The 14,983-nt window shown below is 45.0% G+C and overlaps 1 protein-coding gene across 17 annotated transcripts in view; it reads left to right on the plus strand.

Moving 5' to 3' along the window:
- The window catches only part of LOC116846419 (titin), an 86,542-nt gene that overhangs the window by 50,199 nt on the left and 21,360 nt on the right, over positions 1-14,983 (plus strand). For 12 of the 17 annotated variants that reach the window (XM_032820216.1, XM_032820204.1, XM_032820208.1 and 9 more), the window contains 2 exons: positions 289-11,718; positions 12,280-14,918. The exons of 2 other annotated variants lie outside the window; for them this stretch is intronic. In XM_032820216.1, the coding sequence (XP_032676107.1) occupies positions 289-11,718; positions 12,280-14,918 (14,069 nt within the window). Of the gene's footprint in view, positions 1-288; positions 11,719-12,279; positions 14,977-14,983 lie in introns of those variants that run through there. 3 more of the 17 variants (XM_032820205.1, XR_004378486.1, XM_032820215.1) reach the window with 3 other exon arrangements.

Raw genomic sequence — 14,983 nt, forward strand, 5'->3', positions numbered from 1 at the left:
TCAAGCACGTTCAATGTCTTAGCAACACACGCATCTTTAATCGTGGCATGAGGTATGCGAAGAAACGAGAGATGGATCGAAGCTGTCTTACTAAGCACTCGCTTGCAACCATGTCATTCTGCGTTTCTTTCCTTCCAAGAAAGATACACAGAAATGATATGGTCGCTCTCGGAACATCTAGCTCGACAGCTTCGAGATCGGTAGAGAGAAAGGAAGCGAGGTAGAGCGAGAGTGAAAATGTCACGCAACACTCGCGTCTGACACAAAATTCTCACATACTTTCCACAGAATACGAGGACACACGGCAGGCACACACAACACTCCGCAAACGCAAAGACAGGACACTGCGGGATCAAATCGAAGAAACCACACAAGATAGGGAAGAGGGGGTTCAGATTGTAAAAGTCGAGGAGGTCGAGGATATTGAGAAGGAAAGAAAGAAGGAGGAGGAGGAAATCGAGGAAGAGATTATTGTACTAGAACGGGACTCGAAGGGCAGATTGATTCGTAAGCAAAAGGAGGACGTGGAGAAACAGATCGATGTTCTGGAAGAGGAAGAAACGATCGAGAGAGTAAAGAAGGCAATGATGCCGAAGAGACCGGACATCGGTAAAGACGAAGTCGAACTCGAAGAAATCGAAGAATTCGAGGTGATAAAGGACCAATCGTTGCCGTCTATAGCTTTGAACGTGTCGAGTCAACGAAACCAAGTGATACCGCTGGATCGTACGGTCGAGCAGGCACCTGGCAAACCTGAATCAGAGAAGGCAAAATATACGTTGGACACTGTTATTGCGTTAACTGAGCAGACTACGTCGATACATGAGAAAGAGGTCGACGACGTCATCAGCGTTAAGCCCGTCGAACGCAACGCATCGGTGTCAATCTCACCGGTGGAACCGTACTCCACTACTGAAACTACTGCGCACATATCCACGGATGAATTTTCAGGCACCTTCAAGGCCGCCTCTTATGAGGCTACGTCTTCTGTAATAACAAAGGAGGGTCTTCTCATTAGTGAAACGTTGTCGCACGGCGACGATCTGTCAAATTTAACTCTAACTACGCCAGAAACAAGCCGGAAGGCGGACGTACAAGTCACTGTGCAAGAAGCCGCGACCATCAGCGAGACCATTATCAACCAGAGCGAAGTACCCACGGAGAATTTCGTGGCACCCTTAACCGCGAAAGCGGAGGACACTGTGTTACCGCAAATCGGACTGTCGGTTTATGAGGTTCAGGAGGGCTTGAGCGAAGATAAGCTGGAGCCGGCGAAAACGGTCACCACGAAACCTAGGATCAACATCAGCGCTGTCGAGCCGATAGTAGTGGAGGAAGTTCGTCCCGAGGATAAGCCGGGAAAATATTATCCGGAGTTGATAGTACCCACCGAGGTCGCTACTGAAACAGTGATCTCGCAGAAACAACGCGTGACTGAAGAGATGAACGCGCCGGAGAAAGAAGGGGCTTATATTCCGGGTAGATTGCCGCCGAGTCAAACAGCCCAAGTCGGGATTTCCTACGGAAACGAAACGGCTGTGATCCACCACGACCTTGTGCAAGAGCGCGAGGGCGAATACGTTCCCGGCCGTAAAGTGGACTCCTTCGAAGCCACGCCAAATGTCACTCTTCTGGAGGGTGTCACGATCTCGACGATCGATACGCAACAAAAGGAAGGCGATTTAACGATCGAAGAGGACAAACGGGTTACGGCGGATCTTAATGTCGTCGAGATCGTGTCAGCCGTGACAGTGGAGACGACAGCTTCCGAGAAGGAGCGAGACTATCATCCCGAGGAGAAGCCTACCGGTAAATTGGCGGTCACGTCGATATCCTCGTTAGAAATTGGATCTGTAACAGACACTATTGTTCAAGAATCCGAGGGAACCTACAGCGCCGATCAGAAGCCATTGCAAGCGTTAGCTGAGACATCGGTCCGACCGGAGGAACATGTTCTGATATCTCAAGTTCAAACTGCGGATTACCCGGCAGATTTGAAAGATACATTGAAATACGTTTCGGAGAGCGGTGTCGTGTCGGTCCAATTGACTGAAGCGAAAACGGTACTCGAGACTCTCGCTCACGATCGAGAGGCGCTCATGGAGAAGGACACCAAACCGGAAACCCAAACGGTGGAGACAGTCTACGACGCTGTCAGGAGTATCGAAGTATCGCAAACTACTTCCATAGAGAAAGAGACCGAACTGAAGATCTTTGAGATGCCGGAATCGCACCATGGCAAGACAGTCCCAACCCATCCAATGATTTCGCTCGAAATCCAAGAAACGCAGCCGGAAAGTAACTTGGGTGAAGTCACGAAGGAAGTTCCGTCAACTGCCACGGCTAAAATCGAAGCCGTCAGTCTGCAAGAGACGATCGTCGGCGAGACTGTCGCGGCGGAGGATGTAGCTCCGTCCAAAGAGGATAAGGCTCCTGACACAAAGACTGCGATGGTCTCAGTAGATCAAATCGAGAGTTTGCACACCACGATGATCGTAACAGGCGAGAAAGAGACCGAGTACGTCGATGTAGCCGACGTTAAGGGTACATTCGCGAATACCGAATACACAACACAAGTGGCTCCGGTGTGCGAGCAAGTAAGAACCGAATCGCCAACCCAAGAATACTTGCCGGAAGACAAACCTACCAGTGGAAAGGCACAATCGTCTCATATTCCTATAGAAACCATCAGCGTGACTATGCAAGAGACCGCGGAGAAGGAGGAGGCCTACAGAGCAGACGCGAGACCCGAAGGCAAAACAGCGAGCGTCGAACTCACGGAGACAAGAACAGGTGCGAGCATATTAGAAGTGATCCCGCACGACCTCGAGAATATCTACACACCCGACGTCGGACCAGAGTCTCACACGGTTGAGTCGTCTATAACCGGCCATACTATCGCGTCAACGGCGGAGATTCTGGTAGAGCAAAGTGCCGGGAAGATTAGCAGCGAAGTTCCTAAATCGAGTAAAGCAATACTCCAGCAAGAGGCTTTGGAAGAGTTGATCGTTACGGAAACGAATGTCGGCGAAGCTGAGCGAGTTAGAGACGAAGACACACGTCCCGTTGAACAGAGCGCAGCCCTTCAAGTCTGCGCTCGAGCTGAGAAGTTGACCGTCACCGAAGTGACGACTGTGTTGAAAGAGGAGGAATTGTCAGTAGAGAAGTTACCAGACAGCCGGCAAGTCGTGTTAGACATCACTGAGGGCCACGAGATAGCGGAGACACAGGAAACAATTCTCGCGAGTAACATAAGCGAACTGAAGGAGGAGAAACCAGTCCAGGAGAGTGCCAGTCAATCGCAAAGCGGACTGGACGTTGTTCAACAGATGGAAGTATCGATATCCGAGAAGGAATCTCCCCTGGCAGCGGACATGAAACCCGAGACCAAAAAGGTTGGCGTTACCTTCGAGGAAGGAGAAGGTCTGACAATCGCTATAACACATCCCGAAGACAAGGAAGACGTATTCAACGAGAAACCGACACCGAAAACCGCCGAAGCTACAGTCGACGTGGTGACGCAGGAAATAGCGTCCAAGTTCGAAATTCTAAGCAATGTCGCTCCAACCGAACTGCCCACCGAATCTGCTCAAGAAATGCATCCTAAAGCGACTCTGTTGCCATTTGAGACAGCCGTCGCTGAAGAAGTACACACCAGAGAGACCGAGAAGCCTTTCGATCACGTGCCAACGTCGGAAAGGAAAGCCAATCTTGAATTTGTTATGGGTGAAAGTCTCGTAGTCTCGTCCGTAACGGCAGAGGATAAGGAAAGCATACTCGCGGAAACGGAGAAACCAGAATCAAAATCCGCTATTTTCGACATTTCTGTTCATACTGTGGCACAAGCTGCCGAGGTAACTGCGACCGACAACGTCGGCCAATTCAAACGCGAGGAGACCATCTCCGCAACAGCCACGACTGAGCATATCACTCATCGTAGCATCGTCACGTCCGAAACATCAGCCGGTGATTCAGAGCAACCGATGCTGGACTTCGTGAAGCCGGACAAGAAACAAGTGGACGTGTCGTTCGAAGAGGAAACGGGCATCACCGTGATAGAGACAATTGCGTCTGACAAGGAACGGGAATACATGAAGAAACCGGATATTCCCGGTGAGAAAGTCACTACTAGCTTCGACGCTCACAAAGTTGCCGAGCTCTCGGAAGTTACAGCGATCGCTTACCCTGGAGATCTCGACATAAAGGTACCGACAAGTGCAGCGGCTAAAGAGGAACATTTGCCGTTTGAAAGCATCGTCCAAAGCGAAACTGTCGCGACAGAGAGAGAGGCAGAATTCAAGGATAAACCCGCCAAGACAGACACTGCTCGGATGGCTGTTGACGAAATTATTAGCGCCACCACGTCCACAGAGGTTCCAGCTGAGAAGGAGGACGTTCTTCGAATTCCTGAGAAGCCCACGGAAAAGAAGGCCGAGATACAATTCTCTGGGCACATAATTGCTGAAAAGAGCGAGGTCACTCCGGATTCCAGCGCTGGAGAATTGACAAAGACACAACCCAGCTCTGCTTCGGCTGTGCTCTCAAGCATCCCCTTGGAGGCGTTAGTACAAACGGAAACGCAAGCAACCGAAGCGGAGGATATACTTGGTAAAGACAAAGCACCGTCCACGGCCTTAGCCGACCTTTCCGTGGTAGTGGAGCAAAGTTTACAAGTGTCTTCGGTGATCTTAGAAGACAAGGAGGTCGAGTACAAGTCAAAGGAAACTCCAGAACTGAGAACAGCAGAAAAGAGCCTAATTGATACTCACGGCGTCGCCGAAGTGACGATGCAAGTGCCCGACTTCAGCACCGGCGAAGTCGTGGCCGGCGAAACGCCACAGGAAGCTGTCGCGGTTCCAGACCATATAGTGTTTAATCCGCTAGTAGAGTTGCAGCCTATCGTTCAAGAGAAAGAAGAACAATACGTGCCGGCGTTGATGCCGGAAAACAAGACGGTGAACATCGATATAGAAGAGGCAAAGACGATCGTGACTATATCACATGTGACACCCGCGGACAAGGAATCGCTGTACAAAATTGAAGAGCAGCCGCGCAAATACGCCGCTTCGCTCGGAATCGATGCCACTCACAGTATAGCTGAAACAACTGCGGTAGCAATTGAACATTCTGTGGGAGAAGTCAGCATCGAGAAACCGGATACTAAAACGGTATCGACCACGAGAGATGTCTACCAAAGTGTCTTGGTGACTGAAGGTCTAGTTCAGGACCAAGAAAAACCGTTCGAAGGAAAATTCATGCCGGAGCAACATAAGATCGGATTGTCTGTCGAAGAGGGACACCACGTCACGTCCGTCACAGAAATCAGAATGGCGGACAAGGAAGCTCCTCTGGAAACGATACAGGAGGACAGATCTCATTCGGCGCAATCGGTCGTTATACCCGGTCACGAAGTAGCCGAAAAGTCGGAAATCATTCCGGGTTCCAGCACGGGCGAAATAAGCGAGAAACAAGCACCGACAACGGCGGTTGCGTTAATTGGACAGAAACCTTTCGAGACGGTGCAGTTGAGCGAGCAGGTGCCGGTGGAAAGAGAAGTGGATACGATTCAGGAAACGCCATTGACGAAATCGAGTGCGCGCGTCGTGTTAGACGAAAACAGATTCGTTGCCATTACGGAATCTACTACCACTCAAGACGTCGAGGCGGAGTTCACCGAGAAGAAACTGCGTCAACAGACAGCGAGCCTCGCAATGGAAGGCAAAGAGGTAGCTGAACGTACAGAGATCAATTTGCGCGAAGGACTCGGAGAACTGCCCGCGGCATCGAAACCGACAACATATGAAGCACATCAGACGCAAACTACTTTGGAGAGTATCGGCGTCAGTGAGACAGTTTATCAAGAGCACGGTACGATGTTCACTGACAAATTTAAACCCGACGAGCGAAGCGCGGAAATCAGCTTCGTGGAGGGCAAAAGTATTACCGTGGGTCAAATCGTAACACAGGACAAAGAAGCCACAATGAGCATCCAAAAGCATGATGAAAGTACCGCTCAAGTCAGTCTAACGAGAGTTGGTATGGACGTCGCTCAAAAAGCCCAAGTTTTCATCGAACAAAGTACCGGCTCAATTAAGCCTTTCGAGAAGACTCAAGCAGAAGCCCACTTGAGGCAAGATACATTTGAACCTATCGTCGTTGAAGAAGTTCCAAGCGCGGAAAGTGAAGGTACTTTCAGTAAATATCCAAAGATGATATCCAGCATAGCCGTGCCGATGTTCGAAGAAGGTCATAGTGTATCTATCACAGAGGTGACATCTGGCGAAGCTGAAACATCACTGGAAGAGAAGAAACTCGAGACATCGCGAACAGCCACTCGTACACTTGTTACAGCAACTGACACGATAGAAACTACGATGGTGGAGTCGCGAGTTGATGTGCCTGAAGTCCCTGATAAAATTGCAATGCCTCAAATGGCCATACCGGCTCGCGACACGTTCGAAAGCATCATCGTTAACGAGAATCTTGTCGAAGAAAGCGAAAAGACGTTCGAGGGACTCTTCAAACCCGCAGTACAAAAAGCGAACATCGATATATCGGAAGTCAAGTCATTACAGATTTCAGAAACGTTTACCGAAGACAAAGAAGCGACGCTAGATATTGCCTCAAGAAGAATCGAAGCGAGAGCTACGCAAGACATCGACGTATTCCAGACTATCGAAGGTTCATTCGTCGAAAGTGTGCAGAGTACTCGAGAATTACGCGAGGAGAAGCCATTTTCCTCTCAAGCGACGATGATTCAAACTACAGTAGAAACAATAGTAAGATCTGAAATGACGCCAGTCGAAAAGGAGGACACATTTGAAGACAGATTTAAACCCGAAGAACAGAAAGGCAAGCCACAGTTCGACGGTCTTACTACAGTTCTGATCAGCGAAGTAGCTCCGAATGAAATCGAGGACATCTTGCCTGAAGCCGTTGCGCCAACACAACACCAAGCACAACCGAGCTTGATGGGCAGAGAGGCCGCAGAAATTTTCCAAATAGTTGCAGCGAGCACAATCGAAGATCTCGCGAAAGCTAAATTAGATGAACACAAAGGTAAACCAGGACTCGAAGAATTAACGTCCTTGACCGTTTCCGAGATTGTTTCAAATGAAGTGGAAGACGTTCTAATCAGTCAAACTACACCAAAAGATCGAAAGGCTGAATTCAGTGTTTCCGGAAGAGAAGCAGCCGAAACAACTCAAGTAACAGCGATGTCTGAAACCGACGAGTTTGCTACTAAAGGACCTGAAGAACAACGAGGCAAACGGCAAGTTGAAGAATTAACTTCCTTGACTATTTCTCAAGTGCTTTCGAATGAGGCTGAAGATACGTTAGTTAAGGACGAATTTCCTGCAACTAAAACAGCTCAACCAAATCTTTCTGGCAGAGATATCGCGGAAACGACGATGGTCTTAGCGATGGCTAGCACTGAAGAATACGTTCCCGCAAAGGAAACTAAGAAACAAACAGGCAAACCGGGTCTTGAGGAACTTACGTCTCTAACAGTCTCGCAGATAGTACCCCAGGAAGCAGAAGACGTTCTTCCTAGCGCCGAAGTACCGACTGAAAGAACGGTACAAACAAGTTTGTTCGGTAGAGATGTGGCAGAAACCACGGAAATAACGATGGTTTCGAATGTAGGCGAATTGGCCGAAAGTCGAATGCCCGATATACAAAAGGGAAAACCAGACATCGAGGAATTACAACCCTTGAGCGTAACACAAACCGTATCCAGTGAAGCGGAAACTGTTTTGCCTGCTGCAGAGATACCTAAAGAAAAAACAGCTCAAACTGATCTGACTGGCAGAGACGTAGCCGAAACGACTCAAATCATAACAATGATAAGCACAAAAGAACTTGCGAAACAACTTGCACCAGATGAACGTAAGGGAGAGTTTATAGTGGAAGAATTATCCTCGTTGACTGTATCTCAAGTAATTTCTAACGAAGCAGAAGATACGTTAGTTAAGGACGAATTTCCTGCTGGAAAAACAGCTCAACCAAATCTACTCGGTAGAGATGTCGCAGAAACGACGATGATCTTAGCGATGTCTAGTACCGAAGAATATCTACCGACGAAAGAAGCTGAGAAACAGAAAGGAAAACCAGGTCTCGAAGAATTAACATCTTTAACGGTTTCACAAATAGTATCTCAAGAAGCTGAAGACGTTCTACCTAGTCCCGAAGTACCGACTGAGAGAACAGTACAAACAAGTTTGTTCGGTAGAGATGTAGCAGAAACTACGGAAATAACAATGGCATCAAATGTAGGTGAATTGGTCGAAAGCCGAAAGCCCGACATCCAAAAAGGAAAACCTGACATCGAAGAATTACAACCCTTGAGCGTAACACAAACCGTATCAAGCGAAGCGGAAGCCGTGCTGCCTTCTCCAGAGGTGCCTAAAGAAAAAATAGCGCAGACCGATTTGTTTGGTAGAGACGTAGCTGAAACGACACAAATTATAACAATGATAACTGCGGAAGAACTTGCAAAACAGCTTGCACCCGATGAACGTAAGGGACAGTTTATGGTGGAAGAATTATCTTCATTGACCGTGTCTCAAGTTATTTCTAACGAGGCAGAAGATACGTTAGTTAAGGACGAATTTCCTGCTGGTAAAACTGTTGAACCAAATCTTTTCGGTAGAGATGTCGCAGAAACGACGATGGTCTTAGCAATGTCTAGTACCGAAGAGTATCTACCGACGAAAGAAGCTGAGAAACAGAAAGGAACACCAGGTCTCGAAGAATTAACATCTTTAACGGTTTCACAAATAGTATCTCAAGAAGCTGAAGACGTTCTACCTAGTCCCGAAGTACCGACTGAGAGAACAGTACAAACAAGTTTGTTCGGTAGAGATGTAGCAGAAACTACGGAAATAACAATGGCATCAAATGTAGGTGAATTGGTCGAAAGCCGAAAGCCCGACATCCAAAAAGGAAAACCTGACATCGAGGAATTACAACCCTTGAGCGTAACACAAACCGTATCAGGCGAAGCGGAAGCTGTGCTGCCTTCTCCAGAGGTGCCTAAAGAAAAAATAGCGCAGGCCGATTTGTTTGGTAGGGACGTAGCTGAAACGATGCAAATTATAACAATGATAACTGCGGAAGAACTTGCGAAACAGCTTGCACCCGATGAACGTAAGGGAGAGTTTATGGTGGAAGAATTATCCTCATTGACCGTGTCTCAAGTTATTTCTAACGAGACAGAAGATACGTTAGTTAAGGACGAATTTCCTGCTGGTAAAACTGTTGAGCCAAATCTTTTCGGTAGAGATGTCGCGGAAACGACAGTAGTCTTAGCAATGTCCAGCACCGACGAGTATGTTCCCACGAAAGAAGCTGAAAAACAAAAAGGCAAGCCGAGTCTCGAAGAACTTACATCTTTAACAGTGTCGCACATAATATCTCAAGAAGCCGAAGACGTTCTTCCTAGTCCAGAAGTACCAACCGAAAGAACGGTGGAAACAAGTTTATTAGGTAGAGATGTAGCTGAAACTACAGAAATAACAGTGGCTTCAAATGTGGATGAATTGGTTGAAAGTCGCAAGCCCGACGTACAGAAGGGAAAACCAGATATTGAGGAATTGTTATCCTTGAGCGTAACACAGACAGTATTCAACGAGGCGGAAGCTGTACTGCCTTCTGCAGAGGTACCTACTGAGAAAGTTGCGCAAACTGATTTGTTTGGTAGAGACGTAGCCGAAACAACTCAAATTGTGACAATGATGGCCACGGAAGAACTCTCGAAACATATAACACCTGACCAACGTAAGGGAGAGTTCAAGGTGGAAGAATTGTCTTCGTTGACTGTATCGCAGGTAGTTTCCCACGAGGCTGAAGAGACGTTAGTTAAAGACGAGTTTCCTGCAGAGAAAAAGGCAGAACCTAATCTGTTTGGTAGAGATATCGCGGAAACGACGATGGTTTTAGCGATGTCGAGCACGGAAGAGTATGTTCCCACAAAGGAAGCTGAAAAACAAAAAGGCAAACCCGGTCTCGAAGAACTTACATCTTTGACGGTGTCGCAGATCGTTTCAGAAGAAGCCGAAGACCTTCTACCAAGTCCTGAAATACCAACCGAGAGGACAGTGCAAACAAGCTTGTTCGGTAGAGATGTAGCTGAAACTACAGAAATAACAGTAGCTTCAAACGTGGACGAATTGGTCGAAAGTCGCAAGCCCGACGTACAGAAGGGAAAACCAGATATTGAGGAATTGTTATCCTTGAGTGTAACACAGACAGTATCCAACGAGGCGGAAGCTATATTGCCTTCTCCAGAGGTACCTACAGAAAAAATTGCACAAACCGATTTGTTTGGTAGAGATGTAGCAGAAACGACTCAAATTATAACAATGATAAGTGCAGAAGAACTTGCGAAACAACTAGCACCCGATGAACGCAAAGGAGAGTTCAAAGTGGAAGAATTATCTTCGTTAACTGTTTCTCAGATCTTGTCACATGAAACTGAAGAGGCTTTCCAGAGGCCTGATGTACCTAGTGGACTTAAAGCGATGCCTGCGATGTCCGGTAGAGAAATTGCTGAGACCTCTCAGATGATTACTATGTCGAATGTTGAAGAATTTGTTAGACCCAAGAGTCCAGAAGAACAAAAAGGAAAACCAAGTTTAGACGAACTTTCCTCTCTCATGGTTTCTCAAGTGATGTCTACAGAACTTGAAGAACAAATGGCGAGCCCGGAAAAGTTGGATGAAAAAACAGCCGAATCACATTTCACGGGTAGGGAAGTAGCGCAAACGACTGAAATCGTAACGGTCGCGAATGTTGAGCAAATAACCGAGTTGAAAAAAGCAGATAGTCATAAAGGAAGGCCCGACGTTGAAGAATTAAATGTCGTTGCTGTATCTGAAGTAATTTCTACAGAAGCAGAACAAGAATTACCTAGTCAGGAGGCTCCGAAAAAACATAAAGCTCTACCAAAAGTATCCAGCATAGAAGTCGCGGAGACTTCGGAAGTTATGACAGTGAGTAACGTTGAAGAATTTACTAAACCACAAGTTCCCGAGGAACACAGAGGTAGGCCAAACCTAGAAGAATTGATGTCGTTGTCAGTCTCCGAGGTGGCTTATAGTGAGGCTGAAAAGGGATTATTGACTCCAGAAGAACCAACTAAACAAACAGCCGAACAGAGTATGTTGAGTATGCGCGTTGCTCAAAAATCTCAAGTGGTTACTTCTGCAACGGCAGAGGATATGATAGAAACCACTAAGCCTGAAACAAAGAAAATAACACCAGAACAAATACCGTTTGAGAGTATACAACAAACGCAATCCGTTCCTCATGAAAGCGAAGAATTGCTTGTGCTCGATAGGACAGTACCAAAAGAAACTGCAGAAGTTGCATTCCGTGTTTCTGAAGGACTTGAAGTTATCCAAGTAACCGTTACAGAGAAAGAAGCAAAAGAAGTTGTGAAAGGCCAAGCCAAGGAAGCGAGCGCGCAAGCTGATGTAATTAAACGAAAGGTTGCTCTGAAAACCGAAATTCTTCCAGAAGACGTAGCATCGGAATTTATTGTTTCAAAGCCAGAAGGTAAAACAGCCCACGGAGTAAAAGAAGAAAAACAGGGCGTGATTGTGACCGAATTACAACACGCTGCTGAAATTGAATCAAATCTGCCCGAAACCGTAGTACCTTTAGGAAAATTAGCGAGCACGTCTATCGAAGCCGACTACTTGGAACAAGTTATGGGTGAGTATTATTCTTCTAAAGAGGTAACATAATTGTCACTGACAAATCGGACACGACGTTTAGAGAAACTCGACTCGATGTAACACGATGACCATGATCGATGACATCTAACATATTGAACAGTTAGACAAATTAGACAGGAAACAAAATATTAGCAATGCGATAGAATTAGTGGTAACAATTTTATTTGGTAACAATTTTCAAATAGGCTAACGCATTTAAAATCAACATAATTTTAAGATATAGCTTCGCCTCAGGTAAGTGCAAACACGATCAAATACAACTTCAAATATCATCAATATGTCAAACAAAATTCCACCATGTACAGTAAACATATATATTGAAGAAAACAAATCATTCCCTTATACCGCATTTAACTTGCAACCAATTTTGCCATGCTTGACGCGAAACAACCCTCAACGTAAGAGTGTTCAATAATTTTAAGTAGCTAAAGAAATGTTTGATATTAAAATACATGGGACTAATAGTAAGTAACGCAAATGGATCCACGAAACACGTAGACAACTTAATCATACCACACTTATTCTCTATACATTTCAGAAACAACAGAAGTATCAGCCCAACATCACATCACAATCACACAACACATCACAGAACACGATATAACACATCAACCATCGATTGATTCTGATACTGAAGTAACTGAAGAATACACTACAAAATTTAGACGTGGCAGTAAAGACGATGAAACAGCAGCGGTAAAAACAAAGAAAACGACAATACGCAAAAAGACACCGAAAACAAAATCTGAGGAGGAAAAAGTTGTTGTTATCGAAGAAGAAATCGAAGATGTAAAATCGCAAATTCCATCAATACCGAAAAAACAATTTATGCACATAGAAGAAGTAACAGAAATGACAGGAATAGAAGAAATAATACCGACAAAAATAGAAGAATCCGAAGAAAAATCTATTAAACCAATTGAAGAAAAAGAAGTGGATAAAAAAACAATAGATAAACGCAAGCCTGCCATAACCATAACAGTAAGCCCAGTTGACGAAATCACTAAAGACACAATATTATCTCCAAAACATCCTGAAATGATCAAGCCAGATGTTGAAGAACGAGAGGAAGTGACAGTAACAGAAGAACAAGTTGAAGGAGAAAAACCAAAACATATAACGAAAAAGAAAATCATAAAACAAAAAGAAAAAACACGGCAAATAACGGAAGAAGTTACCATTGAAGAAAAAGATAAACATCCCGTAATTACCATGACAGAAGGGCCAACAGAGGAAATTGTGGAACATACTATATTTTCTCTACCACTTCCCGAATTTGTAAAACCACAAGATGTGGAAGAAGTTCGTGAAAAAGTAACAGTAACAGAGGTAATTGTAGAAGGAAAAATGCCAAAGAAAATCACGAAAAAGAAAATTATTAAACGTGAGGGACAACAACAACACGTCACTGAAGAAGTTACTGTCGAAGAGAAAGGTAAATCTCCCGTTACTACTGTAACAGAAGAACCAACAGAGGAAATTGTAGAAGATACTGTATTGCCTCTACCACTTGCTGAGTTTGTAAAACCACAAGATGTGGAAGAAGTTCGTGAGCAAGTAACAGTAACGGAGGTAATTGTAGAAGGAAAGATGCCAAAGAAAATCACAAAAAAGAAAATTATTAAACGTAAGGGACAGAAGCAGCAAGTCTCGGAAGAAGTTACTGTCGAAGAAAAAGGTAAATCTCCCGTTACTACTGTAACAGAAGGCCCAGAAGAAGAGATTGTTGAAGAGACCATATTACCGCTAGTAACTCCCGAGTCTGTCAAACCAGAGGATGTAGAGGAAGTTCGAGAACAAGTCACAATAACAGAAGAAGAATTGGAAGGAATGAAACCAAGAAAAATTACGAAAAAGAAAATTATTAAACGTAAGGGAAAGAAGCAGCAAGTCACTGAAGAAGTTACCGTCGAAGAGAAAGGTAAATCTCCCGTCACTAGTGTGACAGAAGGACCAACAGAGGAAATTGTGGAAGATACCATATTGCCCCTACCACTTGCTGAGTTTGTAAAACCACAAGATGTGGAAGAAGTTCGTGAGCAAGTAACAGTCACGGAGGTAATTGTAGAAGGAAGGATGCCAAAGAAAATCACAAAAAAGAAAATTATTAAACGTAAGGGACAGAAGCAGCAAGTCTCGGAAGAAGTTACTGTCGAAGAAAAAGGTAAATCTCCCGTTACTACTGTAACAGAAGGCCCAGAAGAAGAGATTGTTGAAGAGACCATATTACCGCTAGAAACTCCCGAGTCTGTCAAACCAGAGGATGTAGAGGAAATTCGAGAACAAGTCACAGTAACAGAAGAAGAATTGGAAGGAATGAAACCAAGAAAAATTACGAAAAAGAAAATTATTAAACGTAAGGGAAAGAAGCAGCAAGTCACTGAAGAAGTTACCGTCGAAGAGAAAGGTAAATCTCCCGTCACTAGTGTGACAGAAGGACCAACAGAGGAAATTGTGGAAGATACTATATTGCCCCTACCACTTGCTGAGTTTGTAAAACCACAAGATGTAGAAGAAGTTCGTGAGCAAGTAACAGTCACGGAGGTAATTGTAGAAGGAAGGATGCCAAAGAAAATCACGAAAAAAAAAATTATTAAACGTAAAGGACAGAAGCAGCAAGTCTCGGAAGAAGTTACTGTCGAAGAGAAAGGTAAATCTCCAGTTATTACAGTAACAGAAGGCCCAGAAGAGGAGATTGTTGAAGAGACAATATTACCACTAGTAACTCCTGAGTCTGTCAAACCAGAGGATGTAGAGGAAGTTCGAGAGCAAGTAACAGTAACAGAAGAAGAAGTGGAAGGAAAGAAGCCAACGAAAATCACAAAAAAGAAAATTATTAAACGTAAGGGACAGAAGCAACAAGTCACTGAAGAAGTTACAGTGGAAGAGAAAGGTAAGCATCCAGTCACTACTGTGACAGAAGGACCAACAGAAGAAATTGTGGAAGATACTGTATTGCCTCTACCAATTGCCGAGTTTGTAAAACCGCAAGATGTGGAAGAAGTTCGTGAACAAGTGACAGTAACGGAGGTAATTGTAGAAGGAAAGGAGCCAAAGAAAATCACGAAGAAGAAAAGCATTAAACGTGTAGGTCAAAAACAGCAAGTCACTGAAGAAGTTACGGTTGAAGAGAAAGGTAAATCTCCCGTTACTACTATAACAGAAGGCCCAGAAGAGGAAATTGTTGAAGAGACTATATTACCACTAGTAACTCCCGAGTCTGTCAAACCAGAGGATGTAGA

The sequence above is a fragment of the Odontomachus brunneus genome, unplaced genomic scaffold, assembly GCF_010583005.1.
Source record: "Odontomachus brunneus isolate Ranch 3 - 2012 unplaced genomic scaffold, Obru_v1 Obru_scaffold_063, whole genome shotgun sequence".
In the NCBI taxonomy this organism is placed as follows: Eukaryota; Metazoa; Arthropoda; class Insecta; order Hymenoptera; family Formicidae; genus Odontomachus; species Odontomachus brunneus.